Source organism: Balaenoptera borealis, assembly GCF_965194805.1.
Source record: "Balaenoptera borealis genome assembly, chromosome: 6".
Classification (NCBI taxonomy): domain Eukaryota; kingdom Metazoa; phylum Chordata; class Mammalia; order Artiodactyla; family Balaenopteridae; genus Balaenoptera; species Balaenoptera borealis.
The window spans coordinates 66,310,541-66,332,499 of NC_138863.1; the positions used below are offsets into that span (position 1 = coordinate 66,310,541).

At 35.6% G+C, this 21,959-nt stretch overlaps 1 protein-coding gene across 2 annotated transcripts in view; it reads left to right on the forward strand.

The window, feature by feature from the left end:
- Window positions 1–17,001, forward strand: part of LOC309630242 (sodium channel protein type 1 subunit alpha) — a gene marked incomplete at its 5' end in the record, with an annotated part of 70,116 nt that extends 53,115 nt beyond the window's left edge. The window contains 6 exons of one of the 2 annotated variants that reach the window (XM_082395216.1): window positions 3,091–3,372; window positions 5,940–5,993; window positions 7,532–7,669; window positions 9,601–9,705; window positions 11,279–11,549; window positions 13,749–17,001. In XM_082395216.1, coding sequence (XP_082251342.1) covers window positions 3,091–3,372; window positions 5,940–5,993; window positions 7,532–7,669; window positions 9,601–9,705; window positions 11,279–11,549; window positions 13,749–14,926 — 2,028 coding nt within the window. In that variant the 3' untranslated portion in view covers window positions 14,927–17,001. The remainder of the gene's footprint in view (window positions 1–3,090; window positions 3,373–5,939; window positions 5,994–7,531; window positions 7,670–9,600; window positions 9,706–11,278; window positions 11,550–13,748) is intronic. The other variant, XM_082395217.1, reaches the window with a different exon arrangement.
- Between the last annotated feature and the right edge of the window lie 4,958 nt (window positions 17,002–21,959).

Below are 21,959 nucleotides of genomic sequence, written 5' to 3' on the forward strand. Positions count from 1 at the left end.
TTAATTTGCATATTTAATTGTCAATCCCTCATTTCATGTTGATTTACTTAAGAAGCAGATAATGAACCAGAGACAGAAAGAGTTTCTGTAAGAGTGAGTTGTGTGCTAGAATACAGAAATTCTATTTTGATGACGTTTTGCAAAACATTTGTGAGAAGCAACCTCTAGTATTAATTCATTAAGATAGTTCCTTTCTTAGAACTTCCTTTTATGCAGCCTGAAACCTCAATTTGTTCTTTCCAACTTGTTTAGTCCAGTTCTGTCTAGTGCCTTCACAACCTGGGAACCAATTACTGCAGTTCCCTAGAGCCAGAAAGGAGTTAATACCCCTCGCTCTGTGCTGAACCAAGGAAGGGCTTGGGGCTCATGGGAAAAGACAATCGTTTCTCTCATCCTTTATTGCCTAATTTAATGAGATTTTAAATATGAATGGACCTTTGTATAGTAAATCCTTTTACCTTCATAAAAATAAACGTTTTCTCTGGGCCAAATGTATGCCAACATTGTAAATGTATCTTGAAAGGCACTGCTGCTTATATCATGAATTACATAGAGTTAATTTTAGTGCAAATCCAATCCCCAGTTTCAAAAGAAACCCCTCAGACTTATTAGCTAACCCCAAATTATTTTGTGTTCAGCTCTTTATTCTCATCCCATATCCAGAAATAGCATTTAAAAATTATGTTTTGATCAATAAATGCTAAGCTAACCTTTACTTCATTCATTCATTCAATCACCATTTTTGTAGTCCTGTATTCAAAGCACCTGCTATATTCCTGTATTCAAGGCACTCAAAGGCTTGGAGAATTCACAAATATATTTTTTCATCTTTAATTAAAAAAAAATAAAAAGGCTACCATCTGTCAAGATTACGGGAATGCCATTCATTAACTCTAATACAGAGCAATCTGGGTACCGGATAAGTACGAGTGACTCTAAGGAAAATTAGTGAGGTCGAGTAGAAGGAACACGAGATGCCATTTCTAGTCTACGTTCTGAACTTAACCTAGCTTAGCTCATTTTTCTCATTTGCCAAATGGGAATGCAGTAGTAAAGTACCTCTATAGTCCTGTCCAGTGCTGGAATTCTGATTTTTGAATTCAAAAGAGGAAACACTCATCTCTATTTTGGAGGCTAAACTGAGAGGTGAAGTGAGGCTCCATGACAGAAGTGCTGCTTGAACTACAGCTTGTGAGAAGAGAGAGTGTTTCAGAAGGGGAGGTATTGGACAAGGAATTTCAAAGGAAAGGGCATCTCAATTCTCTGGTAATGTTATTAGCACATGGTAATTACATTAGTTGGATTGGCATGAAGGCTAGGTGGCTAGGGAAGTTAAAACTAGAAATGTAGATTGAGGAGTGGTTTGAACATCAAGGTAAGGGAAATGTTTGATAATCAGTGGGAATCCATTGAATAATTTTAAATGAGAGTTGGAGATTAATTCATCTTATACGAATTAAAGGAAGGAGGAAATTGGAAGACTCTGAAAATGGTACAAGTATGTACTAACAGATGTCAGAACTAGGGTGGCGATCATGAAAATGGAGAAGTGATAGAGGTGAGAAAGGCTTTGAGGAAAAAAGTGTGAGACCTACAGATTGATGTGAAAAGAATTCAAGAAATAGGCGTAGGTAGCCAGTGTTCTGCTCATGGGCTAAATTGAGTGTTGTAGGTAAAAAAACAAACAAATAAACGCATTTTACCATGTGCTTTGTGTATACACAGTAGAAACAGCTTTTTAATCTGGATGGTAGGCAAAATGTTTGGAAAAGGAGGGAAATAAATAATAACTTGATTTCAGCTTTCATATCTTGAATCCAAAGAAATCTAAGTGTATCCACACATTTAAAATGAAGTATAAAATAAAGACTTATTCATTCAGTTGTATTAATGCAGACGGCCACATGAGATAAAGGTGAGGTGCCATGTGTCAGCTTGGTAGGCTGCATAGCTCACATCATCTGGATCTGCCTAGATAATTCAACTGACTTCATTTTTTCATTCTCATTCCCCTCTTTGTCATTAATGGTTTTATTATTTCCTTTGGCCCACTTTCAGATTGACAAGAATCATAGAGGTACAAAGGTAGAATTCAACTTAGCTATGAATGTTCAAGTCTGAGGCATCATCTGCCACTTAGGAACATTTTAGGGCCTGTCTTTATCTCTCTCTTAGCTACTCATGTGCATCTCCAATGGGAACTGTAGAGAAGGAAGCAAGGACAGTTCTCCCTCCAGTGTTGCTAAATATAAAAACTCAGAGTTTTAATTTGTGGTCCAGGAATAAAGATAAGAGGGGCAAAAATGGTTCCATTAAAAAAAAAAAGTAGATAATTATTTAGCACAGAACTTGATATAATCACATCAGATTTAGGAGCTATCATCCCCAAAATGGCATCCCTCCTTTTCTTATTTTCCTAAGAAACTGATTTCTACTATGTTTCATTTAAAATAAGTTTATCAAATTAAACTCAGTAAATGAAACAACTGATATGACTGGAGCTTGAAATAAACGATGTGATGATCTAATGAAATACATAATGCTAAATTGTCTTGCTTCTTATGCAAAAATTATTATTAGTCATAGCAATGCATGAATAATTAAGGACAAAATTATATTAGGTATTTAATAATTTTTTATATTTATACATCTGAATTTTTAGTTTACTAAAATATATCAGTCAAATCAACTCTTGTCCCAACATTTTAGTTTCATTCTTTAATATATTGCCTTTTTTAATGAGTTAATTTTCTGTTAGGAATTCTTACTTTTTCTAATAAAAAATTTTCTGACTTCATCTGACAGCAAATTCCTCTGATTTTGTTTTCCCTTTAAACTTTCAGTACTTTCTCCTCTCTTTTTAAAAATTTTTTTATCTTTGATATATTATCTAAATTCATTTCCCTAAATGTATTGCTTATGAAAGAATGCATTTCGTTTTAAGACATTTTTACTTTGCTTTTAAATATCTTAGAATAATTTTGATAGTAAAAAAAAAAAAAAAAAGAATGACTAAAGATTACTAAGGGAATGTCTTTTCTTTTAACCAACAAGAATTCTGACTTTTCTTTTTTTCCATTTGTGTATTAGGTGGTTGTGAATGCCCTTTTAGGAGCAATTCCATCCATCATGAATGTGCTTCTGGTTTGTCTTATATTCTGGCTAATTTTCAGCATCATGGGCGTAAATTTGTTTGCTGGCAAATTCTACCACTGTGTTAACACCACAACTGGTGACATGTTTGACATCAGCGAAGTGAATAATCATTCTGATTGCCTAATACTAATAGAAAGAAATGAGACTGCCCGATGGAAAAATGTGAAAGTAAACTTTGATAATGTAGGATTTGGGTATCTCTCTTTGCTTCAAGTTGTAAGTGAACACTCTTTTCTCTGAAATGTGTTTATTGTTTGGAATAATAACAAAGTAATGACATACAGCTATTATTTAGTTACTAAGAAGAAAGTTTATAACATATTTCCTTTTTTCTAATTTTGATTTATTAGTACAAGTTCATGAGCCCAGATGGGTGGAAATGTCAGTATATTTAAACAGTGCAGACATAGTTGATAGTGGCCAGGTATTTTAGTTCATTCCAAAGGTCTTTTCTTTCTTCTCATATTACTCTCTCGTCCCATGTGAACAAGTTGATTAATAAATCAATAAATTTGCTATTATTTTTCCTATTGCAATTGGAAAGCTTGTTTCACTGATAGATCACCCCCTCCCCCCAAACATACACCCTTAACACACCTGATTGGATTGTAACAAATTGGTGGGAATTAAATTAACTGCTACTGAGTTGTATCATTTGGATTGAAGATTGGGGAATGATATTTAGGTTTTAGGTTTAGATCCTCAGAGCGAAATGAAATAATGCCAGGTAACACTCAGACACAGAAATCGAACACAAGCAGCTGTTGTCTCACCCCAAATGGCCTTCAGTACAATTACTTAAGTCTTTTTTTTTTTCTCTAAATATTGATGTTTTCACTACTGGGTCTTTAAGACTGAAAAATAGTTCACAATTTATAAAAATGTAAAAGATGGTGGCCTCTTAAACATTTTCATTTGATGCTGCTTCTGACTGCAGCTGCATCACAAGAGAGCAGTGGGTAAAAACAGAGTCTAGATCGTTTGAAAAACATTGTAAAAAAAAAATTTCTATTTTGGCCACTGAAAACTCATCTTAAAAAAAAAAAACTGCATAAGTTCTTTCCTGTGGTTCTGCAGAATCTTTAGGGAAGAAATCTATTTTGTTTCACCAGGGTTGTGTTTTCAATTGTTCAGCCAGGAGATTAAGCAAGCAAACAAACCTGGACTGGTCAAAATCCTTCTGCATCTCTTTCAGAGGTGTCAGTACTGTGATTCTTTTACAAGTTCTTTCCACCTTCTTGTTAGAAATTCTTATTTCTCTTGTAGATGTTTCTGACTTACTCTGAATGCTTATGCAATTAAAATAGAGATTTTTATAATCTGGCAAGTATGATTTCTTTAAATATTATAGTAGACACATGATGATATTTCCTTGGGCCCTTATCCTAACGCTTAACTAATAACCACACTTATAAATATCACTAATTTATATCACTTCCTCCATAAAATTGAGAAAGAAAAATGGAAAATTTCAAGCAATCCCTTAAAATGCTAAACAAGGGGTAAAGATCCTGTATGAAGCCATTAAATAAACTCTGCTACTGAAGTACTGATTTATACTTGGCTTTATACAGAATCATCTCTCTGTTGATTAGCAATTCATTGAAATGGTTCCTTGAATCACTTTTTTCTGTTCCTGTACCTAGTGTGTGAGGAACTTGTTCTATCATTGACCTCAGCCATTGACACATTCAACATTTCCCTCTTTGATAGACAAATAAGTTCTATTTTCTAGCTAAGAATCTTTACTTTCTCTTCACTGCCATCACAAGCACCCTTACTTGGCTTTCTTCCCATGACATCTACCACTTCACAAGTGTTAGTGTTATAAAAACAAAGATGTGTTGAGATACAGATGCTGAAAGCTTTTTGCTAGACTTGCTCACTAAGGAATAATCCTCTCAGGCCCATAGGGCTCAAAATTCATGTCCTAGGGCAAGTAACAAATTACTGTAAGTTATGACACTTGGAATACCAAGTGTACTCTTTTTCACTTTTCTTACCCAAATTAACTCACTCTCATCAAAAATTACAGAGAAGAGGGACTCCCTGGCGGTCCAGTGGTTAAGACTCCACGCTTCCAACGCAGGTGGCGAGGGTTCAGTCCCTGGTTGGGGAACTAAGATCCCACATGCCACAAGGCATGGCCAAAAAAACCCCCAAAAAACAAAACAAAACAAATGAACAGAAAAAAAAAAAAAACAAGGAGTATTATTTTTAAAAAATTACAGAGAGGAAAGTGGAATATAGCATTATTTCTAGATGTTATGCTTTAAAATTCTTAAAATGTTAGTTGCAACTGACTTTTTGTATACCTGTATGATCCTTAGAGAGTTACAATCAAGAGAAATCATAAAATTTCAGTCGCTTTGATCACCTTGTAGATAGAGTTTAGTGGATGATCGTCAGGTCTAAGTTGTAGTTGTTTTGCTGCTACAAACATTGACAAATGTGTTGGCATTTGTAAAGCTTTCTAAAAGTATTCCACCAAATCTTGATAGGACTTTATATTGCATGGTTCCATTAACTCTAAAGAACTGAGAAGTATTTGTGAGTTGGTTATCAAGCAGGAAGATATATCAAATGACCATTCTGTTTATTATATGGTCTAGAAATGAAGAGACTTACTGAGATATTGTTGGTCCAAAATCCATGTAAAATTTGTTTTGAGATGTCTTTTAAAAATGTTCCTTTTAAAGAAATATATCAGGAAGAATATTTATTAAACATCAGGTCTGAATTATTTTTACTCCAAAGTAAAACATGCATGTCCTTTTTAATAGGCCACATTTAAGGGATGGATGAATATAATGTATGCAGCAGTTGATTCCAGAAATGTAAGTATTCTTTACATCCTAAGTCTTTTCACAATATTGATTAGGCACTAAAATTAACAGAGCATAGCAGCTAAATGGAATGATTCTACAATGAATTTTTAAAAAGGGAAAAGTATGACTCAAGTTAATACTCAAGTATAGTAGTATTTATCAGAAAGATCTTAGTAAGATATATCAAAATGGAAGTCAAGCTAAAGTAACACATGAGTATATTTCATAACTAACAAATATCCGTCTATTAACTATTTTTCTATTTTGTTTCCTTTTTATCTACCAATTATATAATCAATAATAAGTTTGGCATGCTGGAGCAAATATGAAGAAATACATGGTTACTATCAGTAGTTTACCCTCCATATTAGACAAGTTAGGGATGTTGCCTAGGTAGCCTTAGATTTCTGTAATAGTCACTTTAAAATCCATTCTTTTATATGATTATAGCATCCATAAATTTACTGGAACCTTTACAGATACTGTTATCATTTCTGTGATCAACAGTTTCCTTTAAGTTTCTATCACCTAAGACCTACTTTTTTGATTTCTCCTATAATAGTCTTTTTCAGGCTTCAAGAAGAGAATTGAAATCCATGCCCATTCCAACTCTGCTCTTCAAAATTTGTAAAATTTAGTATTTTCTCTTTATCTTTCCATTCTGAAGTCCCATCTTCTATAATCATGAAGAATGAACTTTGCCCCTGTAATCTTTAAACTGATCTGATAAGCACACTTTTATCTTTCTTGATGTGCATTTCCCATAAGTGGCTTTAGTTTTGTGTTGAGTACTTTCCTGATATCCTCCAGAGATGAGTTATTTCACTTTGTTACTTATTATTTTTGTGTTGTGTGTTTGGTTGGTTTTTAACTCTGTTATCTTTAGGAGGACATGAATCTATTAGGGCACTATCTATAGTGACTCCTTTACCTCTTTACTAAGTGCTAAGTAAAAGCTCAAATGCTTATTTATTATGAGTACAATCTAGAGATTAAATTATCAGTTGAGGATTTAGCAGATGGCATGTCCAGTTATGTCTACTCAATCTGAAAAATTCAATGAATGTTATAATGTTATAGGCAGGATGCCAAACATCGAAATAAGTAACTCAATTCTTGTTTGCTAAATAAATTCATGCATCAGGAATGATTATTTCTAAACATAGTCTATGCATATTTACTGATGTAAAATTTTTTTCACTATTAATTTTAAAATTATTAAAATACAATACCTTAAAAAATCCCCAAATTTAGTACACTACTGTCCAAATGGCAAGATATTAGTTGTATTTATAGTTAGAAAAAAATACATTTCAAAATCATCATACTGTATTTTTCACATGAGAACACTCTGTTTTTCACATAAAAAATTATCCTAAAGGCTAATTTCAGAGATTTTTTTTTTAGAGGTAGCTGATTTAGAGGAAATAAAGAAAAGTACTGCTTAAGTGTTACTAGAAATTTTCTTTCCTATTCTCATGAAAAACACCAGTGACTACCAGCATCAAATGTATTGTAATATCTTACAAAATATTCTCCTTTTGTAGGTGGAACTCCAGCCTAAGTATGAGGAAAGTCTATACATGTATCTTTACTTTGTTATTTTCATCATCTTTGGGTCCTTCTTCACCTTGAACCTGTTTATTGGTGTCATCATAGATAATTTCAACCAGCAAAAGAAGAAGATAAGTATTTCTAATATTTTCTCTCCCACTGAGATAATAAATTATTTGAAGGGTTTTCAACACCAAATGAGTACTTTAACTCAGAAACCAAATGGGATTATATATTAAAATCTATTTTTGCATCCTCCCCCTCTGCCATTCACTGCCCATATCTTTCATGGTATAAAAAGCCAAGAATGACTGTATTCCATTCTCCTGTGCATAGGTTCACAAAATCTCTCTCCTCTTTAAAGAAAAAATACTCAGGTACCACATTTTCTCTTTTGAAAAATAATTAAAAAAAGAACTAGAAGAGAACCCAGGCATATACCTGTTTCCCAGAGTCAACCTGTTGTTTTATCTTTACAACTTCCCTCCTTGAAATATATTTTCCAGCAAAAACGTTTAAAATCTTTGCAGTAAATTAGGCATGAGAGGTAAGCTTCTTCTAGTGTTTCTTTTCACATTTTAAAATTCTTTTTTGGCTCATTTTATGTATTCCCACTTCATTCTCCCTGATGTTAATTACAAACTATCAGTTCCAGCCTTGAATTGAACAGTTCTTTATTAATTATTATCACTTATGAAGCCCATTTTATCATCCCAGTTATATATGCATGTTATCAAAAACACAGAAAGTGAAGAAATATCATTACTCAGGAGTAACCACTATTCACATTTTATGTTTTTCTGTTCAGACTTTTTCTACACATATCCTTGTTACTGAAATTATTTGATCTATAATTATAAAATTTTTTTGACTTAACATAAGTATTTCCCCATTTTGTTAAGTCTTCATATATATATTATCATAATTTTCTTAACCATTTTCCAATAGATTAATGATTTAGGTTGTTTCTAATCTTTAATAATTTAAATAGTGCCTGGTCAAAAGTCTTTGTGCCAAAAAAATTTGAGCCTTTAATGATTTCTTTAAGATAAATTCCCAGAGTAAAGTGTTTTGCTTTCCCCAGATAACATGCCCACTCATACTCCCAATAATAGCGTATGGATGTGCTCAGGTCACTGCTGTTTCACTGGCATCAGACATTCTCTCTGTTTTTTGGTACTTGATATTTGAAAAGTAAAAATTGTATTTAATTTTAATTTTCATGTCTTTTATGACTAGTAGGTTTGAATATGTTTTCGAGGCCTTTTTTTTGCCATTTATTTTTCTTCCTTTGTGTACTGATCCTTCACCTCACTTGCTCAGTCTGTTTTCTTATTATATGAGTGCTTTCATTGTATGAGACTCTTTCACTTATGGAACATTTCTGTCCCTTAGCCCCCTTTATTATTACTGATATTACTCTGTTATCATTATCAAGCTATTTCGTTTCACTTATTAGCCTGAGCTCTAATCCTCTGTACCTACTGGCCTATCATATCACATACCTGCCATACATATGACCTCTGACTTTTCCCCTAAGTCATCTACCGATTTGGCCAGTTTCCTTTCTATCCTTTTGCTCCAATTCTTGGCAGAGTGAAAGTGGCTTTTTATGAGTAACTCTAAACCATCATGCAATATACCTACTCTAACACTTTGCTACATATGAATAAGAAAATCATTGTCTTTAACTTCTGAAAGGCAGTGTGTGTAGTGAACGGAACCACGTATTTAGTGTCTCAGTGAACCAAATTGTACTACTTCCTGAGTTTACGGTCTTGGGTAAAATACTTAACCTCTCAGATTCTGGGAATTTTTCCTCCATAAAATAATAGTGAAAATAATAAAGTCAATTTTGTATGATTGTGAGAAATAAATAAGACTATAGTATCTAAAAACTAATTTTAATTTTTCAAATTTAAAATCCCAGGCATAATTATGCTAATTGGTTGAATTTTGCATTTCCTTTTTTAATTGCCCCTTTCCTATTTTAAGTTTAACATTAAAAAACTATGTACAGAGGGACACAGTTTTAACCAGTTTTGATTTTTCTTTTCTATACTTTGGAGGTCAAGACATCTTTATGACAGAAGAACAGAAGAAATACTATAATGCAATGAAAAAATTAGGATCAAAAAAGCCTCAAAAGCCTATACCTCGACCAAGGGTAAGAAATACCAAATGATATGGGGGAAAAAAATACAAAAACAAAAACTTTCATGGGTTTTCTCACAGAAGAGATAGAAGCTAACATTTCCAGCAGCAAAGATTTCTCCCACTTTTAGAGCATCATTAATTCATACCTTTTATGGTAATGGTAAAAATGATTTTTTAAAGGGAGAGACCAAAAGGAAAAAGAAGAAACAGAAAATGCACCCTTATCTTCAAGGCATTTAGAATTACACAACTAGAATCCAAACAAAATGGCAAAGGACACATAGGCAGTGTGATATGTACAAGGAATTTGATCATATAACTCAAGAATAATTGCCAAGTAATGTTAGAGAGAAGAGTAATCTTGGATGGGGTTAAAAAACATGCAGTTTTCTGATAGATTAACAAGTTGATGAATTGTTGAGTGAAATAACACCTTACTTCCATTTTATTTTTCATTAGAGGTACCAGGTGTTTTGGAGAAGGAAAGACTCTAGTATCTAATATTCATATATAAGGCTATAAAGTTAGAAATTACTAATGTCTACAGAAGTCAGAGTCAATAAGTACAATTCATGATGATAAATAACCAAATGTCATGTTTCCATGATGAACCAATGAAACAACTGCCGTGAAATGGAGGAGCCTTATCCCACATTGTACTGATTTTTATGATGATGATCTGTGAGGTTAAAACAACTCCTGGGGTGCTTTAGGGAATAAAATGCTAGTGAACATTCATATTCATATTGTGCTAGCCAAAACGTGCCTTCTTGAGAATGATGAAAAACATATACTGTCCTCTGTTAAGCCTTAACACTGGAAGTAAAAATGAGTCAACTATGTGTAGGAAAAATGTAAGATAGACGATGTCCTCGAAGTTCCTCAGTGGCCTAGGAAAATGGGCCAGACAATAGCCTGTAGTGAATGACAGTGGCAGAACCAGGGAGCAGATCTATGGATCAGTGACAAGAGACATGAATTTGTGACATCAAACCATAAGGAATGTCATTCTGGCCTGATTATCCCTGTGTAGACTCAGCATTCTGTGTGTGACAATGTCAGCAAAGACTGTTTGGTGGAAGAGCATCAGTATTGCCACACGTGGACTTTAAATGCATAATGTTATAGGTGTGTCATGAAAATGACAAGTTCCCTCTAACAATTCTTTGAGAATAAGGCAAGTGGAATGTTAATAGATACTATATTTTGAAACTGCTTCATGGTCCAACTGATCATGGGAAATTCTGGTATAACAAAATTAAGCAGGTTTCTTAACGTCTCATAATTTTAATACATCAATACGCATTTTGTGCCTCTCAGAGAAGTGTATAGTATGCAGTGTTTCTTATCAGAAATCCCCTTTTGACAAGGGATTGTTATTCTGTGGAATACATTTTGGTAAATAGCAATTTAGGTAACTAAATTAAAAAACAATGTGCTATAAACCATCTTTTACAAAATTCAGGGCCAGTGGTTCCTAGGTATAATACTAGACAGTCAGTTAGTGCAGAAAGTACTTATGTAGAAACTAATGTGTACAGGAAAACTCCTCTGTTGCTAAAATCATTTCTGATTCTCTACAGAACAAATTTCAAGGAATGGTCTTTGACTTCGTAACCAGACAAGTTTTTGACATAAGCATCATGATTCTCATCTGTCTCAACATGGTCACAATGATGGTGGAAACTGACGATCAGAGTGAATATGTGACTAACATTTTGTCACGTATCAACCTGGTGTTCATTGTGCTGTTCACTGGAGAATGTGTGCTGAAGCTCGTCTCCCTCCGCCATTATTATTTTACCATAGGCTGGAATATTTTTGATTTTGTGGTTGTCATTCTCTCCATTGTAGGTAAGAATTATTTCAGGTCTCTAAAGTTCAGCTCAATAAAAGTAAAAGTTAGACTAATCAAGTTTCAATTAGAGGTCATCTGACCACTCAGAGAAAACCACTGTGAAAATTTTGATGTATTTCATACTGCTGTGTTTCTCTTTCTTACAAAATGAGGCTCCTACTATGCATAGAGTATTGTATCCTATTCTGTCCATTTTAGACTAGGTATATTATTTGTCAATATAGCAAAGTCTCATTCATTTGAACCAGAAATGTGCTGTTAACTAAGATTGAAATGTTTTTGACTTGTTGAGATTGAATAGTCTATACAATATATAAATAACTCTGTTGAAGAGAGGACTAGAAATTTAGTCTGGTACTCAGGAGAGACAGTGCATCAGAGACATAGACACAGAGTCATTAGCATGTATACAGGAGTGGAAGCTGGTGGCAAATAAGGAAGAACATAGAGTGAAAAGAGAATAAAGCTAAGAACAAAATGTCAGCAATTGCAGATGGTAAGTTCTTTAATGCAGGGTATGGGATATTTTGTAGATTACCTTGAAATTTACAGTAATGATGCACAAAAGAAGTGATGTGGCATGGAACATCATTTCATCAGTCATACACTTCAAAGCCTGGAATGTTAAACAGGTCACGTGACCAATAGCTCATCTCATTCAAGATACAACTCTAGCTCCAGTAAAGTGAAGAAGTCTGCCTGTGGGCCTGAAGTATTCATTCTTTCCTAAACCAGATAATAATATGATTGGGTCAATATTTTATGATCCAATAGGGGGCGCCTCCGTTGGGCAGATTTTTATGCCATTCCCCGCTCTGAAGAAGTTGATCTTCTATCCAACTCATATGTTGTATGTAGCCTTTGATTCCCACAGTAATCTGTGGTGTAATTAGTTGTGGATAGGGTACTTAGTTGTATTTACCTCTCTTTCTCTCTTTCCCTCTCTCTCACTCATATACATACACACACACACACACACACACACACACACACACACACACACATGCTTACTTACTCTTTACAGAATGAGGTAGTGTAACTCAAAGGTACTTAATTTCTTGAGCTCCTCTTCAGCTCAATCACTATTTCATTATTTAAAAGGCAAATGGAGAAAGAAGCTTTAAGGAAGAGAGCTGAGAGACCAGTGTCAGACACAGGAAACCAGAAAGAGCATCAGCTTAAACCGTTTTAGAAATGTGCCAGATCATATATATATATATATATATATATATATATATATATATATATATATATATATATATATGAATATTATAGTAGAAACTTAGGGAAACATCAAGTTCATGGAGAGATGAAAACAGCATTAAAAACTGCAGATAAAAAAAAAAAACTGCAGATACTTTTAGATGGGGAAGGACTGAATAGAGGGTATATATGATTTGGCATTTTCAGAAAAAAATCATTGGATTCTTATAAACGTGTACGTATACTGTTGGCTACTGCTCTTAAGATGGACTTGAGAATTTTTAATTTGATTTTTTAGATTCAGTCTTGGGATTTTGTATAAGCTAAAACTGGTCTATAGATATCCCTCAAAGACAAAAGGTGCTATAAAATCCTTATTGAACTGAATATTGTCATAGTCACCTTGGACTGCCATAATAATTACCACAGACTGGGTGGCTTAAACAAGAGAAACTTATTTTCTCAGAGTTCTGGAAGCCAGAAGTCCAAGTCAAGGTGCCAGCATGATGGGTTTCTGGTGAGAGCTCTCTTCCAGGCTGGTAGATGGCTGTCTTCTCACTGTGTCCTCAGGTGGCAGGGAGAAAGAGAGAGCAAGCTCTCTATTGTCTGTTCTCATAAAGGCACTAATCCTATCATGAGGGTTCCAACCTTATGACGTCATCTAAACTTAATTATCTCCCAAAGGCCCTATCTTCAAATACCACCACCTTGGGGGGTTAGGGCTGTAATGTATGAATTTGTTGGTAGGGTGGTGGGTGTGTGGGGGGTAGGACAGAATTTAGTCCACAGCAAATACTGAGTTGAATTTAATGCTGAATGCCGAAATTAAGGTTTATCTATAATATATGTATGTATTGTCTGTATGTAACATTGAAGATTAAGTAACTGAATTTCAGTACTGTGAACTTTACCTGGGAGCCTTAACAGAAATTTAAATATTATTTTAATGGATAACTTCTTCACTGGTCGATACTCTGATCTTTTATCCATAGGTATGTTTCTGGCTGAGCTGATAGAGAAATATTTTGTGTCCCCTACCCTGTTCCGAGTGATCCGTCTTGCCAGGATTGGCCGAATCCTGCGTCTGATCAAAGGGGCCAAGGGGATCCGCACGCTGCTCTTTGCTTTGATGATGTCCCTTCCTGCGTTGTTTAACATCGGCCTCCTGCTCTTCCTGGTCATGTTCATCTACGCCATCTTTGGAATGTCCAACTTCGCCTATGTTAAGAGGGAGGTTGGAATTGATGACATGTTCAACTTTGAGACCTTTGGCAACAGCATGATCTGCCTGTTCCAGATTACCACCTCTGGTGGCTGGGATGGATTGCTAGCACCTATTCTCAACAGTAAACCACCCGATTGTGACCCTAATAAAGTTAACCCTGGCAGCTCAGTTAAGGGAGACTGTGGGAACCCATCTGTGGGGATCTTCTTTTTTGTCAGTTACATCATCATATCATTTCTGGTCGTGGTGAACATGTACATTGCTGTCATCCTGGAGAACTTCAGTGTTGCTACTGAAGAAAGTGCAGAGCCCCTGAGCGAGGATGACTTTGAGATGTTCTACGAGGTTTGGGAGAAGTTTGATCCCAATGCCACCCAGTTCATGGAATTTGAAAAACTCTCTCAGTTTGCAGCTGCTCTTGAACCTCCCCTCAATTTGCCACAACCGAACAAAATCCAGCTCATTGCCATGGATCTGCCCATGGTCAGTGGGGACCGGATCCACTGTCTTGACATCTTATTTGCTTTTACGAAGCGGGTTCTGGGGGAGAGTGGAGAGATGGATGCTCTCCGAATACAGATGGAAGAGCGATTCATGGCTTCCAACCCATCAAAGGTCTCCTATCAGCCAATAACTACGACTTTAAAACGAAAACAAGAGGAGGTGTCTGCTATTATTATTCAGCGTGCGTACAGGCGCCACCTTTTAAAGCGAACTGTAAAGCAAGCCTCATTTACATATAACAAAAATAAAATCAAAGGTGGGGCTAATCTTCTTATAAAAGAAGACATGGTAATTGACAGAATACATGAAAACTCAGTTACAGAAAAAACTGATCTGACCATGTCCACAGCAGCTTGTCCACCCTCCTACGATCGGGTAACAAAGCCAATCGTGGAAAAACACGAGCAAGAAGGCAAAGATGAGAAAGCCAAAGGGAAATAAACAAAAATAAATCAAAATCACTGGGTGACAAATTGTTTACAGCCTGTGAAGGTGATGTATTCTGGTCAACAGGACTCCTTTAGGAGGTCAATGACAAACTGACTGTTTTTACACAAATCTACTTAAGGTCAGTGCCTACAATCAGACAGTGACCCCTTGTCGGAAAACTGTGACTCTGTGAAAAGGGGAGATGACCTTGACAGGAGATTACTGTTCTCACTACCAGCTGACACTGCTGAAGACAAGAGACAAAATGGCTACTCAGACTGTAGGGACCAGTTCAAAGGGGTGCAAACCTATAATTCGGGGGTTGTTTAACATGAAACACTTTAGTGTAGTAATTGTATCCACTCTTTGCATTTCGACTGCCACATTTGTCACATTTTTACAAAATCTGTTAGTGGATTCATCTTTTTTTTAGTCCATATGTTGTTTATTATATGTGACTATTTTTGTAAACGGGGTTTCTGTTGGGAAATAGACTAAAGGACCTCTCTAACAGGTATGCCACCAGAGGTTATGGTAATTGCACGGCCTCCCATCTGCACAGAGATGTGGTTTGCATGAGGGCATGCTACACTCAGAGATCATGCATGAAAAAAGTCACGAGGAAAACAATGAATTCTTAAATTCCATCCATGTTTCTGGGAGGGGTAATTAGGTGAAAATTGGAGGTGCTTTGCTGACCTTGTCAAATCCAGCCCCTAGACCAATTATATCATTTTGGGGGGATAGCCCATGAAATCTTAGCAGGGGAAAACTTCACTCAAATGTCTGGAGTCATAAGTGTTATGTTTCTGTTTATTGTATTTAAAAAACTGAATAAGTATTGCTTCCCCCCTAAAGACGGAATTGACAAAAAGAACGCTTTATGAATTTCTGCTTAATCCTGCACTTTGTTTAGCCATCTTCAGCTCAGCAAGGTTGACAATGTATATGTTAATGAAATGCTATTTATTATGTAAATAGTCATTTTACCCGGTGGTGCACGTTTGAGCAAACAAATAATGACCTAAGCACAGTATTTATTGCATCAAATATGTACCACAAGAAATGTAGAGTGCAAGCTTTACACAGGTAACATAATGTATTCTGTACCATTATAGATAGTTTGGATACTATGAATGCATGTTTCTATTACCATGCTGCTGTATCTGGTTTCTCCCACTGCTCAGAATCTCATTTATGAGAAACCGTATGTCACTGGTAAAGTCAAAGAAATTGCTCAACAGATCTCATTTCTTTAAGTCATTAAGCAATAGTTTGCAGCACTTTAACAGCTTTTTGGTTATTTTTAAATTTTAAGTGGATAACATATGTTGTATAGCCTGACTGTACAGACATGTTTTAAAAAAAAGCACTGCTTAACCTGTTAAAATGTGTTTAGAGTTTTATAAGCAAATATAAGTACTGTAAAAAGTCATTTTTATTTTATTTTTCAGCATTATGTACATAAATATGAAGAGGAAATTATCTTAAGATTGATATCACAATCACTTTCTTACTTTCTGTCCACCGTACTTTTTCAGGGAAGAAATTTGCTAAATAAGAAATGAAAACAAGATGGGGTAGTTGTAGATTTCTGCTTTTTTATTACATTTGCTACTTTTAGATTATTTCATAATTTTAAGGGGCAAAAATAGGTTCACAACTCACATCCAAATTATGCTTTGCAATTGGAAAAAGGTATAAATTTTTATTTACATTTTTGGTAGTTCCTACATTAACTGATTGAAGATAGTGCTTATTTTTCATTTTTGTCCTCTTTTTCTTAACTTCTGTTTATGTTTTCATTTCTTTGGAGTCATGCCGCTCTAGATTGCTCTAAATATAATGTGGGTTTCACAACTTTTTTTTTTCTGGAAGAACAGAGAGTAGTGAACTTACGTAGTCAGTTATATCAGGACATTTTGTGTTTCTTACAGAAGCAAACTATAGGCAACACTTTTTCTTAAAACTACTTAAACTGTATTCGTGAACTGCATGCTGGAAAATGCTACTATTACCCTAAATGATGCTAACCAACATTAAAAATATGCAAAACTAATAAAGATTACATTTTTTATTTTATTGTTTGCCCAGTTACTTTTAGTTAACGGTGTTGCGTAACAAGATGAAGATGTTTTTATTGTACAAATTGGGGTAGAAGGGGAGCTAAACACACACACACACACACACACACACACACACACACACACACACACACACACACACACAGAGGTATACCTGGGCTGACAGCAAGAAAATCTGTGGTAGGAATGGGACTGGGGGAAGTGACCTACCAGGGGTTACAGGCAGTAGGGTGTGGTCTCTGTTAGGAGAAAGGACTGATGCTAGAGCATAAGCTGGTGGCTCCAGAAGGAAAAGAAGGATATGGGAACCGGAGCTATGGTGGATGGCCCCTTGAGGTACAAAGAGAATCCCTCAGAACTGTATTAAAATAGTAAAAGTTGCAATGTGTGAGTCCGGTATTTTGTTTGCTCCTCCAGAACCACTCTTCATGCTCCTCCATCCTGCTCTGTGTGAGGGTGGTCTTATAAATTGCATCAGTGGGCTCTCTTACCCTCTAGATCACAATCGGTTTGGCCAGTGGGCAGCCCCAGAAGGAAAATACCATCAGGAAAACACCAGTGGGAGAACAGTGAAATTGGGTGTTTATTTCCCAGTGTCTTCTTTGCTAGGTTGCTCTGGGTTGGCAGTGCTCCATTCATCAACATAGTCATACTTGCAGTCAGATAGCCCCCTCCTACAATGCGAGCTACTTTGTTGAGGGTCCGGTCATCACTCTCCACCTTGCTCCTTAAGACCTGTGGCTGGACTTCCCTATTCCTTGTCATTTTCCCCTTACCTTGCTGACAACTTTTTAAATGGCCCCTTCATAAAAACATTCTCTGTTGCCTCATTTCAGCATGCCATCTGTCTCCTGCCTGGATGATACAGTGATTAAATATCTCGTGAAAGTGGGCACAAGGCAAAGATTTGCCTTGGGTTAGCTTGGAGGCTTAATCTAACCAGCTTTGGTAGATAAACAGGAACTGACGAAAATACAGTGAAGTCAAGCACAGAATTCACAGAGACCATGGAGAGGTTACTGCAGTGGTCCAGACAGTGAAAGTGACAGTTAAAGAAACATCTAAATTTATGAGTAAAGAGAAGCCCTCACTTGTCATCAGAGTAGCACAACATCAGTTTTGAAGCCTGAAACAGGAACGTGAACTTGATGGAAAGAGGAGAGGTCACACACAGTGCTTCTCCCCATCCTTCAACTTCCTGACCTTGTCTCTTCATGACATCATCTCCCTAAAACACCACAACAACTAATTCTGATTTACTAGTGTGTGAAAAGAATTTCCCATCTCTAACCAACAAAAATAAGGGTTATAGGATAATCCCTACAGATTTTTTTTTGTATTCCACATCCATACCAGTACTCACTGGTACCTTTCCAAATACAAAACATAATCATATAAATCACCATGTTCATTTTGGTATTTTTTGCATAGCAAATAATGATAGTTACAGCTTTAACCCATTGAATAAAATAAGAATTCACAAGTATATACTGACATAAATAAATGGAGAAAAGGAAAAATCTCTTCCTTACAGTTGAATGTTAACGAACAAATGTAGAAGAAATAATGAAGTTAGAAAATTATCACTTGGCAACCATCATAATTACAACTGATTCATGCAAGAATAATCAACGAATACTAAAACTCATGGGTGAAAGTTTGATGAGGAATAGGACATTTACATTGTCTCAAAGTATTCTGTATTAATTAAAAATTTTTTTTAAATAAGAAAGCTTACAGTGGAGAAAACTAGCAGACACTACCTTCAAAGATAACATCATCAATTATGGGAACAACTTTACTGAAGGAGACACATCACTTCTTGGTATCCAGTCAAAATGGCATAACCAGAACTTAATCATAACGAAAATCAAATTGAGGACTTTCTATGAAATAACTGGACTGAACTCTTCAAAAATATCATGAAAAACAAAGAGGCTAAGGAATGGCTTGAAGTTGAAGAGCTATGAAAACTAAACACAATGTGTGATTCTGGATTGAATACTAGACTGGGAAAATAGTAATAATTATGGATATTACTGGGAAAACTGGCTAAATTTGAATATAGACTGTTGATTATTAGCATTATAAAAGTATTAATTTCCTTAATTTTAGAAAGTCTAAATGTGACTATTACATAATTAAAGGTAATACCCTTGTTCTCGGAAAATGCACATTAAAGTATTTAGGGATGAGTGCGATGATGTCTGCAACTGACTTTTGAATGAGATCAAAGGAAAATAAATTATATGTGTATATAAAGGTTGATATAGATATGTGTGTGTGTCTTTGGGGATGGGAAGGGTTTTTTTTGCCCTTGTGTTATTGAAGTGTGTGTGTGTGTGTGTGTATTCATTGTATCACCTGTTTTTTGTGTCCTGGAATTTATGATTCTACCCTTAAAATTAGGTGTACTAGCTCTAATTACTTCAAAGAACCCTGTATTTTAACTACTATTCTTGTTCCCTGGAAGTCATCTTTCTGAAGAGACAAATGATTACATTCCTTGCCCTTCATGATAATCCTTATAGTACTAAAAATGAGAATATTTTAGGAGAGATCTGTGGCTTAGTGGTTAAGACCTCAGTATTTGAAGCTAGACAGATCTAAATCGGGGCCTTTTGATCTAAACTCTGGGGATTCTGCCCATATCATAACAGAAGGTGGCTTATTGGCTATATGAGTTTGGGTACGAACATTGTGTCAATCAATAACCCCAAACATATTTCCACAGACCAGCACCCACATGGCAAGGGTTTCATATGCTTGCAGTTAACCTAGGAAATTAAGAATAATGTCACAAATATTTATAAAGCTAAACATATTCAATTTAAAGAACTTTATTGTAAAAGTGTGACTTTATTTTTTTTTTAATTCCAAAGACTAAAAGCATTTTATGTTAACATCCTCTTTTTGAAATGATGGTGGGAATAAATGATAATGGGTTGTTTTAATACTTTATTTGGCCAAATTAAAAATTGGCGACCCTGGACTTCCCTGGTGGCGCAGTGGTTAAGAATCCACCTGCCAGTTCAGGGGACACGGATTCGAGCCCTGGTCCGGGAAGATCCCACATGCTGAGGAGCAACTAAGCCCGTGTGCCACAACTACTGAAGCCCCTGCGCCCAGAGCCTGTGCTCCACAACAAGAGAAGCCACCGCAATGAGAAGTCCGCGCACCACAAAGAAGAGTAGCCCCTGCTCACCGCAACTAGAGAAAGCCCACATGCAGCAACGATGACCCAACGTGGCCAAAAAAAAAAAAAAAAAAAATTGGTGACCCTGTGTTGGTCCTCTCATTTTATTTAACTGGTACATGAAATCAAGAGTCCAGGAACCAGTGGGATAGACAATCACTACTTAACCTTATAGGTTAATATGTTTGTATGTGTGTACCAACAGGTTCAGACATTAGAACTGTATAACCTGTATTAAAGTCTACAAATTTGTCCTGTAATTGTGTATTCTATCATGTGTGCATTAGAATTTCATATTATTATGTAAGAAGATAAATGTTTCTGAGTCACTACAAATTTATCAAAATGTTCATAGTCAAGAAATATTATTGCTTCTATCATGTACTATACTACTCATAGTACTGTCCTTCCTGGAACATGGGAATATTCTCCAAGGTTGTCAATTAACATTGATTCAACCAGTGTGGCAGCAAAGGCACTAGAGGAGAAAAATATTACAGGCAGTCAAGTATTGTTGGGGAAGATGCATCACCAAGAAATTCTTGACATCACTAGTAGATAATCTTCAGTGTCCACTGAGTACTCAGTGTTGCTCAAGTCCCTTACTACCTTCTCAGAACACTCATATTTGCAAATAACGCTGCCTCTTACCCCACCAAGAAACATGAGGACATTATCATGAACTTCCTCAGCTTCTTTCCTCTGCAATGAAAAATGTCTTCCTTCCCTTCCCTCTGCTTCCCTCCCCTCTGCTTCCCTCCCCTTTCCTGCCTTGCCCCCTCTTTGCTTTTCTCCCTTTCCCTTTCCCCCTCTACCTCCCTCTATTCCCTACCTTCATATCTTTCCAGGGATCATTTTCCCGCATTCATTTCTACATACTCTGATACCTTGCTCCATGAGTTATTCACCTTCTCTTGTGTCTTTATTCTCTCCTTCATGATTGATTCTTTCTGTCCAGCTTCACACTTTCAAAATTGTTTCTTCTAATTTTGAAAATTAACTTTTCTCAACTGTGATGCATCTTTGTTCACTGTCCCATTATCTCTTTCCTTTTAAAAATTACCTTCTAGGGACTTCGCTGGCAGTCCAGTGGTTGAGACTTCACCTTCCAACGCAGGGGGTCGGGTTCAATCCCTGGTTGGGGAGCTAAGATCCCACATACCTCGTGGACAAAAACCAGAAAACATAAAACAGAAGCAATATTGTAACAAATTCAATAAAGACTTTAAAAATGGTCCACATCATAACAAAATCTTTAAAAAAATAAATAAAAATTACCTTCTAAAATCAGGGTTCTGTACTCAACACTTTCACTCTTGGTTAAAATTAAATGAAATATAGGTCTCAATGATATTGATGAGAAAACTTGGCTGTAAATAATCTTGTTGATATAAGCACATTGTGTTTTCAAAATACTGTGCTGGCTATTATTCTTCTCAATAACATTATGAGGAAAAGACTGGAAAATATTTTCAAACGGTGAATATAGGAACAAGGAACATTAACCATGTGGAGGAGAGCTGTATATACTCTGTATCTGGTTATCATGAATACCTCCTCTGTTTAATGTTTACTTAGAAGGGTAAGATGTTCACAGAGCTATTCAATTGTTAACTGCAGCATTTTGTTTGTTTGTCTTCCAGGAATGTAGCTTTTATTTATGACGGTGTGGAGACCAGAAAGTTCTTAAAATAAATTTATAGGAAATTATATTTCAATTATATTTTGAAGTATAAATTCTTCATTAAAAATATGTTGTTATAGA